Source organism: Botryllus schlosseri, chromosome 13 (assembly GCF_051294905.1).
Source record: "Botryllus schlosseri isolate E-star chromosome 13, Bs_hap1, whole genome shotgun sequence".
NCBI classification, from domain to species: Eukaryota; Metazoa; Chordata; class Ascidiacea; order Stolidobranchia; family Styelidae; genus Botryllus; species Botryllus schlosseri.
The window spans coordinates 3,821,183-3,841,062 of NC_137248.1; the positions used below are offsets into that span (position 1 = coordinate 3,821,183).

The following is a 19,880-nucleotide window of genomic DNA, read 5'->3' on the forward strand; positions in this document are numbered from 1 at the left end:
AGAATGCTAGCAATCCCAACGGATATTTTGATGGCATGAAAGGTTATTACTGATGATGAGAGAATTCTCAAATATGAAATTACAAATATACACGGAGCATGGACTACGGATTGGAGGTACATCGCGCGAAGCACGAAAAAAATCAATTGACCACAACTTCGCGCCCTATTCAGATGCTTTCACGCTCCCAGTTCGAGAACCACCGTGCTAGACGTTAGGCTGGACGTTATATGTTCATTAAAAATCTGTTTCTTAATGTTGGTGCCATATATGTTGCGAATTGCGATCATACCCGAAGTTGTCGTCGGAAGCGTACGCGTTGTTATTACATTCGCCACCATCTTGGTGGAAATGAATTTTCGGCACTAGTTCATATCAAATCAAATCGACAGCGTGGATTAATGAGACTCGGGCCGCGTACTTCAAGAAATGCAGCTATAGAATTATTATAAAATTAATAAAAAACTTTCCCAATTTCTACATAAAAAGTATGACTTTAATTTCCAGAATAGTCATTTTATGGCTGTTCATCACTACCCTACAGTTCAAATCTGCACAAGACAGAAGACGGTTGTAGGATAATTGAGCTAAATTTGTACAAAAACTTGTGAGGTCCGTAGGGCTCCGTGACGGTGCAAAAGGGGTCAGCGAAGACAAACAGGTTGAGAACCACTGCTAACCTGTAAGTACGTGAAATAGGTCACACCATCGACTCCTGGAACCGGGAAATTGGAGTCTATTCCTTCAGTGTTGTCGTCCTTTGCGTTTTTCTTGGTTTCTTGTGATCTATAGCTGTAAACATTTGAAATGAATTAATGGCCAGGGCGAATTCAATCGCTATACTTTCGTACCTCAGTCTGCCTGTTGAAAAATACGGGCACGCCATGCTGCGTTTCTATGCTTCGTTTGTCGATGAGTTTATAAATCGACTGACACAAATTAGCTATAGTTTGACAAAGTTTTAGCTCGCTGCAGATAAGGATAGGATAGTAAGGATTACAAGCAAGGTAAGGATAGTTTGATTACAAAGTGACTGCAATATTGACTTCTTGAATTATGAAACTTCTTTCGCTGTGTTTCCGCAAAGGACGTGAAATAGAACGTGGAGCGAAATGCCGTAATCCTGCATTTGCCTGATTTTGCCCCTGCTGCAATTATCGGTTCAGGTATTTATGAACTGTGAAACCTATGCACCCGCGTGGAGTTATTCAAAACCAAACTCGAATCACTCTGCCATCGTATATATACCAGACCTGGACATGTTACAGCCAGGAAAGCCGACTCTGACTGGCCCGTGAAAACGTGTCCGGAATTTAGAAAATAAAACCTTTGAATGTCCTGCGTGAATAAAAGACATAAGCTGCATAATCTAAACCGAAAATGAGTTCCTCTTGAAGCCTGTTATTTATGCACCGAGTGCATAGTACATAGCAGACAAAAAATTCCGAAGTAATCGTAATCGTAATCGACTACTTCCCATATCTAATCGATTTCTTTGTGAAAGAACGATTACTTTTTATTTGTACAAGGACTATGACATAAACTGAACATTCGTGAACAAGGAAGATGTATTATACCAGGGTCATGATAACACAAACGTCTGATTTTTAAATGCCATTTCTCATTATTACGTCAGACGTAGCCCATTAGCTTTGCTAGTCATTGCGTAAGAAGTATCCACAGTAAATAGATATTCGATGTACGTCACGTACATTCGTGTGATTGTAAGAACACCCGTCGTGCTGTATATCAGGTTATCAACCCGTTCCACACGCCAGTACCCCGGAGCAGGATAATTAATCACCACTCTACCAAGTAACTTGTGTATTGATGTTTGGTTATGCAAACGTAGTTTGACCGTTGCTGCTTGGGGAGTAGTATGCCTATGTAGTACGTACGTACACCGGACAGAGATTTGAAATTTTGTACTCGTCAAATATAACATTACGGTTTCCACAACGAAGCAATTAAAATCAACAGTTGCTGATATATATCACAACCGAGCCGTTTTTGCCGTTTTCCGTAGCGGCAGCTTGCAGAACATTATCTATATTAAGTTGAAGGCAGAATTTTATGTTCTCTTCATCTTATTCTTATTCTCATATGACTCTACTTGAAACATGCGCTAATCGTTATTTCATAATTCTTTACTCAACATTGGGACCTGCCGCCATAGCCATGGGCTTATATATCATGTTAGCGTGGGTTGTAGGTAGAATCAGGACCAAAACAGCTATTCGTCCCCCAGTCCAAACGTTAGTCTTTGGCCCCATAGAGTGATAATTTCAAGGTGAAGACTGGATTTCGTCAATAGCATTGGTAACCACATTACATTATTATTCATTTTTATTCCTCTCTCTCTCTCTCTGCCCCCGATGGTCAGATTTACCTGTAGAGCTGGGGGCACGTAATTCATAATTATAACGTATATTATCTTGTTATAATTACTTTAGTGTATTTCGTTAATTCATGATTTCCGGTATGTTATATAATCAAAAGATATTGTTGTATCCCTAACGTAGCAGACTAAAAGAAAAACTTTCGTGAGACGCACACACAAATTGTCATGTCTTTAATGCTCTGTGGGTGTCCGGGTGGCATTTGCATTGTGGGCTCGGATTGGAAGGAATGGACTATTAGTCACACCCACCCAGCGCGGCTATTGACAATGGACACATACCCTAAGTTTCGGCCAAGGTCTTTCTTTAGTAGCACACTTCGTGAAGTCGCGTGTTGGTCGAAATTGCATATGTCTTTTGGTGTGTCGTGGCACGGTATTGACTGGAACCTAAATGCCCATTGCTTTAAATTAGGGTTGCATTTAAAACAAAAATAAATTTAAAGCGAGCATGTTTACAACATGCCCTTGTTTAAAACATGTTTTTTATTTTTATTTTTTCAAGTCTTGACGTTACCAATGTGGATTGACATTGACAATTGAAAATATGGGGTAAATATAGCTCCTTTGACTAAATATCTGTACTAACTGTTGAACCGACTATTTTGAGGGGTTCCAACCATCTCATATCGATGTACGTCGGCCAAATCGGGTGGTAATTGTGGAAAGCATTTAAACAATTATGGCATAATTTTACAACTTGAAAAAACACAATTTATTTTTTTTAAAGCCTTTGTTTAAAACAAAGTGTTTTAAACAACCATTTCTTTTAAATGCATGCCTACTATAAATTATGTATACTTTTTTGTTGAGGGGGAGACGTAGAGAGAATTTTCAAGTTAAATAACTCTTTCGAGAATACTCCATAATTTATGTTGGTTTATGAAACACTCTTGAGTCCCCTCCGAGCTCGCTCCCCACCCTATTGGGAAATTTGGGGTGCGGCAGTTATGGACCTGGCAAGAATGCAATTGCTTGGGTGCGATAAATCGTCCTCTATGTCTATAAGATGGGCAATGTGTACATGATGACGTAACAAGCAAATGACGCATCTTTTTTAAATGAAGATTGTTATCTCATTAGGCCTTTTCAGCGCAATCCATGTATTGTCTTCCAATATAACTTCTAAAATGCAAAGTAAATGTAATCGTGAGTAATCGTGATTACATTTCCAATGTAATCGTAATCGTAATCGACTACTTTCTGATTTTGCTGTAATCGTAATCGTAATCGCGTCATTCGGAAGTTATCGTAATCGCAATCGATTACATTCATGAAGTAATCACCCCATGTCTGGTACATAGACATACGTACATCGTATGATTAATCCAAAAGAAAACCAATATTCCAAAGTAGGTCGTAACAATTGAAGCCACAGACTGTATTATTCTAAATGTAACAATGACAACAAACACGGTTTGAATGTACTATACCAGATGGTTCCCAACCTATTTTACTCCATCCACCTCCACCCCAGGGTTGCCAGACAGATTTTGACAAAAGAGGCCAAACAATGTCGAAAAAAGGGCTAAACTGGGTTAAGACACCCGTTGTTAAATGATACAGAATAACGTTAACAACACAATAACGTTGTAATATTTCTCATAGATCTTTTGTCAATCACCGGGAATTCCAGATTTATATCGTCAATACTGTTGTAGGACATCAAATGCACTACACCTGTTGATAGTTCTACCAGTGCGATACAGTGTTAGGGTTGCATTTAAAACAAACGGTGCTTTAAAACACTTTTAACAGTGTTCAAAAAAAGCCTTTAAAATGTTTTTTTTAAAGATGTAAAGTTATGCCATAATTATGTAAAAACTTTGCAAAAAAACATGTTGTATGAGCCTACGGTCGATTACTACCCGATTTAGACGACGTATATCGATATGAGATGGTTGGAGCCCTCAAAATAGTCGGTTCAACAGCAATAGTACATATATTTCGTCAAATGAGATATTTTTACCTTACATTTTAAATTGTCAATGTTAATCGACTGTGACGTCACAATTAAATGTTCATGACGTCATGGCAAAAACATTAAAAACATGTTTTAAATTAGGGCCTTGTTTTAATTATATTTGTTTTAAATTGTTTTTTGTTTTAAATGCAACCCTAGATACAGTAGTAGGCTACTACATAGTGGGTATGTAGTGTGAATAGTGCCGCTATAAAGTGAGTGAGCTGATTGACGTTGTCGAACAAATGCGGACATGGTTGGTGAGTCGATGGCAAGTTGAGTTTGAAATGAATCAATTCGCGGATAAGTTGTAAAAGTGCGAATAGTTAGATCGTAGGCACCAAACGTCCGGCTGATGATTAACGAGATCACGTATATGAAGTTTTGATATCAACGTGCGGCGATAGCTTGGAAGCGCCAATACATGCATTCATGCGTCATTATGAGGAAGCATTGGCCCATAACGAATGTGAAATTCTGCGACAACACTGCCTACAACATCCTAATAACACTTTTAATCTCGATTTATGACAGGCATTCATTTAAATAGGTAGTTTGATAGTATGTGCACCCTAATTGCAAAAAGAGCCAAATATTGGAAACAGAGGGCCAAAGGGCCAAATTAATTTTCTTTGGGGCCAACTGTCTTTAAAAAGGGCCAAATTTGTGAAATTTGGTCCCAACAAGGCCAATCTGGCAACTAGGATTGCATTTAAACCAAACATCTTTGAAACAATGCCCTGTTTAAAACGTGTTTTTGTGGTGTTTTTAAGCCATAACGCCACGGATATTCAATTGTGACGTCAAAGTGGATGTACATTAAAAATGTTGCTGTTGAATCGACTATTTTGAGGGTTCCAACCATCCCATTTCGTATACGTCGGATATATCGGGTTGTAATCGTCCGTAGGCTCACAAAACCTGTTTTTGGACGTATTTACACAATTATGGCATGATTTTACAACTTGAACCAAAAATAATTTTTTCAAGGCCTTTGTTTAAAACACTGTTTAAGCATGCCTTAAACCCTGTCCCACACCCTCCACATGACAAAAAAAGAGCAAGAAACAAGTTATTTGCAATTTTCACTTATTTTAAATGACTGCTCAGCAAGAAATTTGCTTTTGCCTACGCAGGTTATGGATACGAAAAACGTGGGATCGTAAAAACGACAGCGCAACAAGCTTTTCAATCGAATTAACGGACCAGTGCACTGTATAATGTATATTCATCAGTATATTTATCGGATACTCGCTCAATTATCGAAAATAAGACTTATAATACCAGTGAGCAGCATCAACATCAACAACCAAGGACTCAATTACGCATCTGAGAACCAAAATTTACAATTTGCAGAATTTCATTTGAAATTTGTGCGTTTGGACATGGCCTACTAAAAACCATGATTTGGACGACGCAAGAATAACAGAACGCAGATAAACGTAACGATTAGGGCTGGGAAATAGAGTAGATAATGATTCGTTTTCAAGTCGAATATGTAACTTCGAGTCGAGGATTCGGTATAACCACTGATTATAACGTCATAGAAGTAAGAGGGACGTAAACTATACAATTAATTATTTCTTGTGCGACCACGAAGTAAATAACGCCAGTCACACTTAGTTATATAGATTATTTCAAATAATTTGCTGAGCTTCACAATCCCGAAGCCAGATTCTCCCTCATTCGAAACCAACGTGCTGAATACGAATACAGTAACGCTGAAGTTGAATACAACAACATAAAAGTAATAGAGAAATTATATTTAATATACGGTGCATGCATGTAGCAGCGAGACTGCTAAGACTACACAGGCAAAGTGCGAGGGATTGAAATAGGCCACCGAAGATTGCAAAATACGAAGAACATGAACATACTTAATATCAGTGTCTTGGTGCGCACTCGTGGCGACAAGAGTGTGCGTTCACACCTGTATACCACCCTTTGTGTGTGGATCTGAATACACTCTCTTTTTAGCCAAGAGTGCAAAATGCCTTAAAATCATGTTTTCTCGCATGAAGTATGGCGGAGAAAGGGATCCATGGTTGAAGAAAAGTACTGAACCGTCGCAGATCTTGACATAGTATACATAAGATGTTAAATTGTTGATACATAAGTTCTGCGCCAACGTTCATGTGCGGATCCACAGTGACCAAGTCCATCTAAGTCAGTGGTTCCCAAACGGTGGGGAATTCCCCACTGGTGGGGAATTGAATGGTTTCTGGTGGGGAATAGACGCATTTGTTCAAAATTATATACAGGACAAGTCTACATATTCACGGAGACACATGCGCAATTACCGTTACCAGTTAACTGCTCTGGAATGTATGTATCGAGAATTGTATTGCGTGTTTTTCACAAAACGTCATTTTCAACTCTGGCCGGCCAATGATGGCGTCACAAACGCATCCAGCACGACTAATTGACGTGAAATAACGCTTTCGCGAAATTTTGAGCGTTACTGTTATCGGCTCACAGCACATTTTATGTTGCAGTTATAGGCGATTGTCTTGCGTGCTGGTGGGGTTGTGTGTCTTGTGTAGTCAAACCAGCAGATATAGCTGTTCTGTGCTGACAAAAGTGATGGGTAGTGGGGAACAGGACCGTAACTGCCGCTCCCCAAACCGCCCCAATTTGGGGGCGAGCTCGAAGAGGCCCAAAATTATGTCGCGAATTAACATAAATTAAAGTGTTTTTATTTGGGTTTATCACGCTGTGGAGGCCAAGATCAACGTTTTTTCGGGGCTGACGAAGTGCTGTTACGGTCCTGGTGGGGAATGAAAGCTCGGAATAAATCTGAAGTGGGGAATGGAGACAAAAAGGTTGGGAATCACTGATCTAAGTTGTTTCAAATGCCCGCGTTTTATTTCCAGTCTCAGCATTCCTTCAATAGCGGAAAACGTTTAAGTTGCGTGGATACAACCCACTCTTCCAGACTTGGACAACTATCGATATTAGATAATAATTCTAGTTGCCTAATTGAACTAATTAGAGCGAAATATCGGTAATATAATTCGAATCTAATTTGTGAAATGTTGCTATGCTCTGCTCATTTTAATTCTAATCCAATTTTTGATTTTCATGAAAATGCTACGGATAACTGTATAGCGGGAAACGAGCCAAGCTTGCTGTAAAGACATTTGCTCTACTCATGCTTATGATAATGAACTCTAATTTGATATGAACCGTACTTCATTTAATGTTTAAGTTTTCGCGAATTCAGTAATTCAAATTATAATCGAATTTGGAGAAACTGCGGTGTAGCTATAATTCTAATATAATTTGAAAAAGTACGTAATTATAAGTCTAATTCTAGCCCAATTTGAGAAAAAATGCATTGTCAATTCTAATCTAATTTGGAAAAGCTTCTTGGAGGTACAGAACTTCAATATACAAATAAATAATACATTCATAGTGAAATGAACCCGAATATTTTCGGCTGACACTCACCAGGGGAAATTGTATGCCGAGACGAGTGTCAGTCGGAAATATTCGGATTTATTTCAATTTGATTATAGTATTCAGTTACATCATTTGGAAAAGCTAAAAAAATTCTAGTTGTTTCAGTCTTCACTCTTCGTCCGAACACGCCCATCAGCACTACATCTGTCTCGACATTTTCGTCGCAACTATACTGGCTCAAATGAAAGTAAGACGTATAGGCTAAGCCTATCCATTCAACTTATAAGTGATCACACCCGTTGGGCTAAATTGGTTGTTATTTTGCAGTGCGCCTGACTAACTCATTCGAATGTAAATTTAAGTACAAATGAAGTCGTTAATTTATGAAATGTTTCCTGAAAATTGTAATTAAGCTGCACGCCTGCTCCGTCCATGCAATCGATTTCAAGTTGCCTGTGTAGTGGACTGATGCTGACATTGCAGCTACTGTGCATTGCGTGCACGCTCGCGTGATTCGGGAGATGACTACTTTTTAGTTTCCACTTGCCAATTGCCATGAACCATTCACGGCTATCACGAATTGCCATAACCCAATCTTTTGTAGTCACATCGGCATAGCTTAGTCAAATCATCAATCCATAAGTAGGCCTATGTCTGATGTGGATGTTACCGGCAAATAAGCAAAATACACAACACAATACAATCTCATCATGATCAAATTAATATTACTCACGATTCTTCTCCATTGTGAATGTAGACATCAGAATGTATTGTTTGTTCACTAATTTTTGCAACGACCAGTACATTTATATCCGCAATTTATTCGCTCTTATAAGCTTTTCAACTATACCTCTCACCGAGAGTAAATACGGATATTGCAATTTGAATTTTAAGGGTGAAATAGAATAAGTGTGGGCAGACTTGGACAACTGGAAAATTTTCAGCTTTTTTGAATTGGATTAGAATTAGAATTAGAGCTACACAGCTTTTTTCAAATTAGATTAGAATTAGAATTAGAGCTACACAGCTTTTTTCAAATTAGATTAGAATTAGAATTAGAGCTACTAAGCTTTTTCCAGATTAGATTAGAATTAGAGCTATACTTAGTTCGCAAAAACTTTGAAATTGAATGAAATTGTATATGGGAAATGAATACAGCAAAATGCAGTTCACATCAAATCACAGTGCGTGGTGCCACATATTTTTGTTTAATAAACAACAACAACAGTGCATTCCTATAAACATGACAATGGTTATGGTTAACTTCTGTACACCAAGCTTGGCTCGATTTTTACTATACTTTAATAAAATATTACTTCTTTTATGGTAACCGTGGGCATCGCCCATGTTAGTCAGAATGGCGATGTACTATAACGTAAAGTTTTAGAAACTAGAATGTTGTTCGCAGACTACAAGCTACTCTAGCAGGCTATATTCGTCATAATATCTACTGTGACTGCACGGTGTAAGTAAGGCGATGGCGGCTTGGCACTGGATTTCCCTGCGCAAGCGGGATATTCTTTTTAACTCACTGCAATAGTGCAATATGCCTCGGACAAAGAGGCATTTTCAGGAAAACAATAATTAGATTAGAACTAGAATTAGAGAATATGGACATTTCACAACTTAGATTAGAATTAGAATTAGAGCATAAGAATATTTCACAAATTAGATTAGAATTAGAATTAGACCATGGAAGCATTTCACAAATTAGATTAGAATTAGATTACTGGCATTTCGCTCTAATTTAGTGAAATTAGACAACTAGAATTATCTAGTTGTCCAAGTCTGCTTGAAGGGCTTCTTTGAGTTACACAACATCAATATGCAATTAACCAGCTAGAGGTCATTAACCAGCTAGAGGCCGTCGCCGCTCTTGTTGGCCTACAGATCAACGCCAAGAAGACTGAGGTTTTGGCCATACCAGCTCTACCGGAGAACGCGACACCAATTTAACGGGGAGAAATCGATCTCAAGTATGTAAGGAGTTTTGTATACCTCGGTATTGACGTCGCTGACTCTGGAAAAGCGCTAAAGGCGAGGCGAGCAAAGGCCTGGGGCGCGGCACGACGGCTACATAGCCTCTTCCATTCAAGTACCTCAACCCAGTTCAAGACCCGTATCTTCCGTGCCACTGTCGAGCAGGTTCTTCTCTACGGAATAGAGGCCCTCACGCTGACAGAGAAGCTGGCTAAGACGCTCAACGCTAACTACGACGCACTCCTCCGCTACGCACTCGGCATTCACCACCCGGAGCATATATCCACGAATGCATTGCGAGAACTCACAGGAACGGTCCCATGCCGTCTACTGGCAGCTGAACGACGATTCCGCCTAATCGGCCATCTAGTGCGGCATCAAGACGAGCAACCAGCCGCCCCCATCATCAATCACATTCCCAAGGAGCCATGGCGCAGAGGTGGCTGGAATCGGAAAACATGGCGCTCGACAATGGAGACTGATCTAGCGCAACGCGGGCTGTCGCTTGAAGACGCCTGCGTATGCGACGCCGCCTTGATTGGTGGATAATCCGAGAATTATCAACGAAAAACTCAAATAACTCCGTTTCTCCTAGTTTGAATTGAGTCAAATTTGCTTTGCATCGTCTTTGAAGACAGCTCAACAATTTCATGGGGTTGACAGAAAAATTTGAATTTTTTTTTAATTTTCACTAACAAATTAAAATTTTTATTGGATCTGCGGAGTCTTATACTCAGGGTTGCCATCGACAGGGACCCAAAAATAAGGACAGCCGGAAAACTAGATTACCATTAAAAGCGATTTTGTACATGATTTCTATTTATGCGGGCCGTGGCATATCCCATTGCATACTTTTCGCAAGAAACAACCTGCTCTTGCAACTCCTTGTTATTAGAAAGTGCTTCATGGATCTAGGTTTACCTTTACTCGGGGCCGAAACAGCACTTCGGCAGCCCCTTCCCAACAAACACATTTGTCCGGGGGCCCCATAGGGTGATATACCAAACTTCTTCACCTCATTCTGACAGAAGTCAATCAAGATGGAAAAAGGCTATACATAAAGTTTAGACAAAATCATTTTAAGCGTATGGAGCAAGAACCCCGGTAACAATGCTTGTAGTCTTGGTCCTGGCCGAAGCAAACTGCTTTGCGATGTTGGAATCGGGGGATATTGCTTTGAACAATTGCGATGTGCAATCGTTGTAGAGGAATGATTGCTGGTGTTTGACAGTATGGAATGCCCAGGTACCATCAGGAGCAGCTGCCTATTATAGTATTCTGTGGTCGTTGGTGTTGATCGACTTGTGAAAAGATTATTCATCGACTGGCTCGAATCAATCATTATGACACACTTCTTGTGCTTTGGGGTATCTGATGTGAGTTGAAACGTGGTGCTGCTGTTTACTATACTAAAATGACGTCCGCTGCGATAGCTTGGTACAGCCAGAACTACTATACCACTCACTGCCCCCAGCTATCTCACCACTTAGAAGTCAAATGATGTGATGTGTACGCCACGGGAGTTCTTTTCATCTATGATGTCATAAAATCTCGACGCAAAAGCATAATTTTAGAATATTCTGCAACACAAATACCCGATTAAATAGTATATTCATATTGAAATGAACCCGAATATTTTCGGCTGACACTCGTCAGGGGTAATCGTCACCCTTAACTCATCCACTTAAGATTGATGCTGATCGATCAAAGGCAATTAATTCTGCAATCGGCAAACATCTGTTGGATAATCCGATTTGTGCGAATAATTATCGAGACGACCGATTTCGAATCGTAGGTCGAGGCCGTTCACAATTCCATTTGTGTGCCTTGGAATCAACTTTTATCAAAATACACCAACCAAAACTCTGTCAACAAAAGGAGTTCGTGTATCACCTAAAAATAGTACATTGAACGCTCTCTCATTCGAAATTTCATGCTGGTGACGTCATATTTTGTGATACGATTGTTGATATACAATGTTCTTTCCAATTCTCTACTAGTTGCTGACGATTACCCCTGACGAGTGTCAGCCGAAAATATTCGGGTTCATTTCAATATGAATATACTATTTAATTGTATATTGAAGTTCTGTACCTCCAAGAAGCTCTACAAATACCCGAGGAAAACGATCGAAGTACTGTAGTTGTTGAAAATAAGACAAAATAAGGACGCAGGTCGAAAATAAGGACATTTCTTAGAATTAAGGACATTGCAGTTTTCTAAGACGTAGCCCTTGAAAATAAGGACAAATCTTAGAAATAAGGACGTTATGGCAACCCTGCTTATACTTGTTAGACTTGAACCAAATATAGTGTGCAGCGTTTTTAGGGTGACCTGACAATTGAATCAGTGAATGGCTGAAATCCGGTAAAAAAGTTATTTTTGAACAACCCGACTGTTGATATACAATCTTCTTTCCAATTCTTTACTAGTTGCTGACGATTACCCTTGACGAGTGTCAGCCGAAAATATTCGGATGTATTTCAATATGAATATATTATTCAATAAAAATTGATTCATGTTGTCTCTTGAATAACAGCAGTCGCTATTAAAAGCAAGCGAAAAATCCGAATTCAAAATGTTTAATCACTGTCGGTGTGGATTCAGAAAGCGCGAATTAGCGTTGCGCGGTTTAACAACGCAGCCGTACGCCAAGTATAACAGCGTTCTACGATTAACTTTGTCTCACCCCTCTGGAGAGCTGACAAGTCGCGTAGACTCGTCGATGCTTTCAGAGTGTCGCTCAGTTTCCCTATCGCGTTTACAAAGGTACGTAGAGCAAAGCACTAGAAACGGAACTGGGACGATGTTGCCAATCGCGTAAAGGTAACTCGCACCGGGGATGCCAAAGTCCGAAAACAAGGTAAATAGAAAATTGTACAGCAACATCCCCAAGTTAAAAAATCCGAAATAGCAGGACACTGCCGGAATCTTGTCCGCGTCGGTAGTTATTGCAGTTAAAAAAGACATCAAAAGCGACATTGTCATGTGTGCGGCCGCCAGCGAGAAGAGTGCCGCGCACACTGCGAAGCCAACTAACGATTGCCGGCGGGCCGAGGCGTAGAGTCCGACTGACAGACAGACAATCACGATGGTAGCTGGAAGTAAAAGGAAAACGGTCACTGACACATCGTACCTACACTTCACGCCGAAAGTAATTACGCTCGGCCACCGGATAACCCGGAGAGCCGATTTATTCGGCTAAAATGCTCTGGATCAAAACAAAAAATTGCACGTAAAAAAACTCCGGTTAATCCAGACAATTTCTCCGCGTAATGCAGACGCAGGGTCGAAATTCTTTTCGTTAGGTTCTGAGACAATAAAGAGCACGTCTTTCGATAGCAGAGTCGATCCATGCATTGATAATCGAGAATAAACCGGGGCCTACGATAACCAACGATAGCTGCTGTTTTCTGGAGTACTTTTATCGGATGAAAATAGTCTTTCAGCCTTTAAACAATTGCTGTACTATTTTCAATTTATGTGTTTTTACACAGTAATATATAACATAATATATAGTAATACCTGATGGTATAACTCAGTGGTTCCCAGCCTTTCACGACTCACCCCTCCCCCCCCCCCCCCCATATTTACGGATCCAAAAAAGAGGACATATAAACGGGAAGTATATTCAACTAACTTTGATCGCTGGTAAATTTACTGAAAAAAAGGTTTCCGCGTCTACTTCCCGTTGATTTGACCTGATTAAGCCGTCATCCCGTGCATTTTTGTCCGTGGTAATTCATTATATCTTACCGGACGTTAACACTTTAGCCCCCTTCGTTATTTTCGTTTCCTTGTTTCTCAAAATCGCCAACGCTGGGAACCACTGGTGTACCTCTTGTGTGTTTATGCGATCAGTGCCAAATTCTGCAGTATATAGCAGCAGTTGCAATTCATCAAATACGCAACATAACAATATTTTAAATGCGCTGTCTGCCTTTACGCATGACCTGGCCAATGTGACCATGTAACGAACAATTTATTTTCCGATTAACTGGGAAAAGCTGTTTCTCCGGGTAATTCGGCCAAATGTAGTGCAACAAGGTGTCGGAATTAAGCGGAGTCGACTGTATCTGTATAGGATGATTTTCATTTTTGGGCCATATTTATTTAGTCGGATTAGCATGAGAGGCTGGTATCGAGTTAACGAAGTACTGCTACATTAGAGAAATTCTGATTTGATTACCAAGCGTCATATAGTACAGTGCTTCTCAACCGGTGGGCCGCGAAGCTATTTCAGGTGAGCCGCGATGATGTTTTAAGAAACGATCTTAGATCCCAATTTGTAGGTCTGTTCTCTACCACGCAAGTCGAAAATGAACGAAACTGTCAAAATTTTCAACGTTTTCTTCCACTTTCGGATGATGATTCCGGAACATGTAATTGACGGACCTGCGGGGCTCCTGCACTTTCGGACCAAATTCACTACAACCTTACGGAGAAAATGTGTTTTGGTCCGAAAGTGCATGAGTCCCGTACTAGTCCGTTTTCGTCAAATTCAGATTTGGGAATTAGGCTGCGTGATTCGCAAAATACCAGTCACCTTTATAGCTCTCAAAAAAATGCAGAGATACCTCAAATATGTGACTGGCGGTACTGAACTTGAATAGTCCTTTCAGAACTATATTGATTGCAGTTGAATTTGTTACCTCAAATAATTTTCGTGGGCCCCTTATAAAATTTCCAGATATTCCAAACATTTTATATTCTCAAGATTAGAAAAGTAATTCACATTCTCCTGCTCCAAATTAAATTGTTTTGCGCCACAAGCTGCGTCGCCGTGCTCACAATTCGGGAGTCAGATTTTCGTCACAATCATATTGATTGGAGCGTGAAATCCGAAAGTGCGTTATTGTGTATACGTGAGATTGAAATTCATTCTTTCTTCAAAGTCTTTGCGAACGTTGATCGGGAAATGCAGCAATCCAGCCCAATTACCGCAAATCAAGCTCCTCATAACCCGTTAATTCGACGTAATACACGAATTGCTGATTGGATATTCGCTTTATTGTCTGTTTTTATCTGTGGTATTCATGGTGTTTTTGTACTACTAGGCGCGACGAGATGACTGTACCGCACTGAAAACATAAAAACTGACGCCCTGGAGCATAGCAGTGGTTTGAACGTTTGTCGCGAAAGGGTGTCTGGTGGGCCACGCAATGAAATTTGGATGAAAAGTGGGACGCAAACTGAAAAAGGTTGAGAAGCACTGATATAGGATATAGCAGGGGTTCTCAACTTCCCTTGTATAACGGGCCGCATTTTAACAGCAAAAGACGCTGCGGGCCGCAGAATAATATTACCCTGTATTAGTGGGCTACTATTAAATTTAGGCTACTGTAGCATATTTACCAGTCGAATACGGGCATTTAGTACATTTTTATGCATTATAAAGTATTAATGGAAAGCGTTCGTAAGTTTGCAGCTGCTGCTTGTTGTGAGGATATGTAGGCCTATCTTCCAGCGGCGCAAGTAAATCATGTCATGGATCGTGCATTGCATTCGTTACCGAGTCGGTATATGCAACTTATAACCCTACCACCAGAGAACCGAACTCAGTTTCAATGCGTGAGCGAGCAAGTATAACTTCCGGTAACTTTTGCGTTACAGAGGCCATTATCACATTGAGCTCTGAGTGATATGAGAAAAAGTCTGGCGTTCGGGGCCGTTTCCGAGCAAATCAATCACCTCTTATCATTTCCTTCCATGCCTGGGGCCCTGCATCAATAGTTACAGAAGCCAGCTTTGTCAAGTTGATATTTTTCGCTGGTCCCCTCCCCACGTTTGCCCAGCTAGCATTTCCTCTGCGTATATTATGCAAAGTCGGTGGATTCGTCCGAGGCTGGGTTAAAGTAGTCTATGTGGCAACGTGTTTCAGAAAATCCGATGAAAGATCGACTGGCATTGATGTTACTCGTCTGGTCACGATTAAATCGGACGACTGTATCTTAGAAATTCGTCAGGTGATGTTGTCCTTGCTGCTAAGTTCCGGAAACAGCAAATATTCGCACACAACATTAAGGTTTTATTGAAATTACACCTTCTATAGCAGATTTCTTGGATTTAGCCATATTCCAAGCAATTTGGAACGATGCGTCTGTAACGTAGTCGGCAGAGTCAAACACTCTTTAAAAGGGTATAGGTCTACTACATAGCGGGATTCTCTTGAATCTGAGTCTAGCCGAATACCGATTCAAAACAATAGCAATCTGAAGTCGAGCATATATCAAGAAACGCCCCATTAAAGCAGTGGTTCTCAAACTATTTTAGACACGCCCCCCTTTTTGATAGGGAAAAATTTCAAGCCCCCTAACGTCATATAACAAAATGCAACCAGAATGCTAGCAATAAAAACCGCTAGTTTGATGGCATGGAAGGTTATGGCTGTTGATGAGAGAATTCTCAAATATGAAACCAGACTATACACAGTGAAATAACTGTGAATTGGAGATCAATTGCGCCCAGCGCGAAAATTTTTTTCGGTTGACCTCAGTTTCGCGCCCCAGTTTGAGAACTACTGGATTCAACTACGAGTAATCAAACGAAACGATAAAAGGGCTAAGTATCTACTGTACTACTGTACTGCAGTACTTGCGTTTATAATGAAAAATGTCGCGGGCCGCAAAATAAACGTCTGCGGGCCGCATGCGGCCCGCGGGTTGAGAACCCCTGGGATATAGCGACGAAGCGAATCGCTCTGACATTCGTTCTCAAGTCACAATGTCTTTGTGGTAAAACATTCCAGGTGCTTTCTACGCAGTAAATTGGTTCTGTGGTCAGTGCGATTAACGCATACAAAGGTACATCATGTTGACGTAGTACAGTCGATAATTTCCAGGAGATAGGTTCTATATGCCCTGGTATTTGTATCGGCCCGTGTACAACAGCATTCGACACTTGTGCGTATGAGCTAAAGCGAAGGTTAGGGTTATTTTTCCGGTTTTAAAGTCACAGGCTCAAGAGTCGTATGCTCAAATGCAGAGCAACCATTTGTACCTCGCATCAGCTATATACAGGACATGTTCTTATTTTGATGGGCCATATCTTGTAAGTGACATTGTTTTTGTTTGATGATATTTTGTCTTTATTTGCAGTCAATGAGGCCGTGATTACGACTAAGAGAAATTGCTCATATTCTCAGTATAGGCGAATAAGACACCGGCGAAATTACAGGTTCGATGTTTTCCTGTACGCCTATGGCCTACAGCCCTTCACTACTTTACGCAATCCGTCTCAAAGTAAAATCGAGCATCCGCAATCCGCATACTTACTGACAATAACAGACGCTTCTGATCTTGCCCGAAACCTTGTCAAACACACTGCCAGCACGCAGCCTAAAACGCCGCATCCCATACCGGCCGCATATACCGCCACGATCACGTTTGATGATATGGAAGGGAAAAGTACGTGCAGCATTTCAGGCATCCTCACAATGGAACATGACTGGGCTGAGGTTGACAAAAAGTTAGCTATCATCAGTAACGTTATCCTTGTTTCAGTCATAGGCTGCAAGGAACGGTTAACCTCGAAGTGAGCAATGCAGTTGCAGCAGTTGCCGGCATTGGAATATTGATCCACGTAATCCGTTGAACATTCTCGTTCATCGCTGAAGCATAAACAAACCAGCATTGCAGACGCAAATAGCATCAAAGTCATGATGCCAAATCCGCCCACAAAAGTTCTCGTTACGACCTGATGGTGCGCATCCGACAATGTGTCCGCGTGTGGCGTCATAATCGCGTTGTTTACTTTCCTAAATGTTATGTAGGAAGCCGCCGACCCGACGTGAAGCGACGAAAATGCCAGTGCGTATGATACCGGCGTGAAGTCCGATGAGAACCACTGCTCGGAAAATGTCTGCGGGAGGATGAATAGGATTCCGGATTCGATTCCGGCTGTGAGCCATCCCATAACTATCAACCAAAAGGATGACCTGAAAAAGAGCGTGATGGTAAACAGCCGAAATATGGTATTGTTAGATCCAGTATGAGAATAAGACTGCGGCATCCACAACTTCGTAGCTAGATCAAAGTTTCGGAAATTTTCCGCTCTTCTCATGTTCAGAAATAATAATTTACTAATAACTAGTTACTAAAGACCACACAGAATCACACTGCCTATGGATATATACCGTAGACCAGGGGCTCCCAACCTGTGGTACGCGTACCACTAGTGGTACGCGAAGGTCTTTCAGGTGGTACGCGAGTAAATTCTGTTTTTTTTCGACCGAAGGGAGCAGGGTTGTAACCAAGTCACAAGGTTCCGAGTCACAAGTCAATCTCACTATTACGGTTTCGACTCGAGTCATTTTCAATTCACCATCATGTCAAGTCCGAATCTAAGTCAGCGAGCAGAGGGCCGAGTCCGAGTCGTGGTAATATGACTCGAGTCCGAGTCCAACTCATTGTGTTGACTGCTCAGTTTCCAGTTAGTGTCTTGTTAAACCCACTTTCTACAACTCTGTTTGGTGATATCTAATGGTTGACATTTATAATATGCTAATTTACCTCACTTTTAGCAGATTCCGGTCGCATTTGCAAGTACCAGTACCAATAGACGAAATCCCAATAGTGTGGTATCTTTATTATTCTTAGAAATTACAATGAAATATCGGTCTTGGCCGTCTGAGTTTCGAGTCATGCGCAATGACTCGAGTCCAAGTCGAGTCAATACACAGACCGATTCGAGTCGAGTCATTTCCGTATTTTGAGAAAATGACTCGAGTCAAGTTGAGTCATCAGTCATCATGACTCGAGTCATTACAACCCTGGAAGGTAGTTTATAGTTCAGATGGGGTTGGGCGATTTATTTTTTGTTTCGCTGACCACGGCAGCTCAATACGGTGGAAACATTTTGACCGTCTTCAGCGCGCGAAACTTATGTAGGTGGTACGCGAGCACTGCATAAAATCTTGAAATGGTACGTGGGTGGAATTAGGTTGGGAACCACTGCCGTAGACAATCCGCAAGGTGACGCTAAGGGCTAATAACAAAACAGAACTTTAGGCTACTGTGACCGAACTGTGCGTCGTATTTGCTAGACTGAAAATATCGTTTTCCACCATTGCGTGTGGTGCAAAATTCTGCTTTCACGCCCTTCCAATGAGCGACAACGAGTCAAATACAACAATTTTTATGGAGATATATATCCAAGGACTGTCGTGGGTTCTGTTTTGATGTACCCCGGGAAGGCGCAAAATAGTGATTCACTTAAACAAAATCCACTATATACACTTGAGATACAATTCCACGAGATTTGGTGTAGGCGAATTTGGTTCGTTTTTGCCCATTGGAATAGACTCGAAAGCAAAATTGGTTGTCAGAAAGTGTCGATGGCCTGATTTGCACCCTACACAAAGGCACCCACAAAGAATAGAATGCCAATTCTACAACGCATTAAAGATTATTTGGTATTTTTCAACCATCATATTTCATTGCGATTGTGACAATAATGCGGGACGTAATAGGTTGATCATGACCTCGCCAATATCTCATTTTCACTGACTGACGTACGTAGCTTAGTACTACCAATCGTGGTTTAAAGACTTCCACCGTGGAAAATACAACGGAAACTGTTAGCGGCAACGGGTAAGGACCGTATACTTTCAGTACTAGAAAAAGACATACTCTCACTCGCTATAACCATATAGTTAACACGCGTCTGGGTGAGATGAGACGCAAATCTCAAGTAATTTCTCTGTGCTGCCCGTTTCTAAGCTTTTAAATAACAAAAGCCGTACGACAGTATCCAATACTCGACATAATGCTTACTTTGACATAAATCCAATGGTTGCCATCGCAGCCGCCAAAGACATCAGCGAAGACGCAGCAACCGCAAACCCGCGACGGCCCTGGGACTCGCCGATGCCGGCCACCAATACCGCGACAGGAATCGCGCAGAAAACTCCCAATCCGGATAGAGACTCATATTCCCAGACAATGGTCACGCCAAAATACTCCGATATGGTGCGACTCGCGGACGAAAATGCCACCATCAAGAAGCCTCGGCCTGCGAAGCCAATGCATATCAGCCCCTGTAGAAACCATCTATGTGTCTTATGGTCTACTAGGGAACTTTGACTGCTTTCCATGCTTTTGGTCACTACACAATCCAGCAAAGGCAAGGCTGGCTCGC

At 41.0% G+C, this 19,880-nt stretch overlaps 2 protein-coding genes across 2 annotated transcripts in view; both read right to left on the minus strand.

The window, feature by feature from the left end:
• The window catches only part of LOC145454728 (tryptophan 2,3-dioxygenase-like), a 328,104-nt gene that overhangs the window by 11,803 nt on the left and 296,421 nt on the right, over positions 1 to 19,880 (minus strand). Inside the window, exons 2-3 of the mRNA XM_080332719.1 lie at positions 852 to 969; positions 681 to 792 (exon numbers count right to left, since the gene is read on the minus strand). Of these exons, the coding sequence (XP_080188845.1) occupies positions 681 to 792; positions 852 to 886 (147 nt within the window). The 5' untranslated portion in view covers positions 887 to 969. The remainder of the gene's footprint in view (positions 1 to 680; positions 793 to 851; positions 970 to 19,880) is intronic.
• On the minus strand, positions 12,221 to 19,836 carry LOC145454725 (uncharacterized). The gene is made up of 3 exons (XM_080332715.1): positions 19,517 to 19,836; positions 17,018 to 17,679; positions 12,221 to 12,841 (listed from the first exon to the last, which is right to left on the minus strand). Exons 1-3 carry the CDS (start codon positions 19,834 to 19,836, stop codon positions 12,429 to 12,431), a joined length of 1,395 nt encoding a protein of 464 aa, XP_080188841.1. The 3' UTR covers positions 12,221 to 12,428.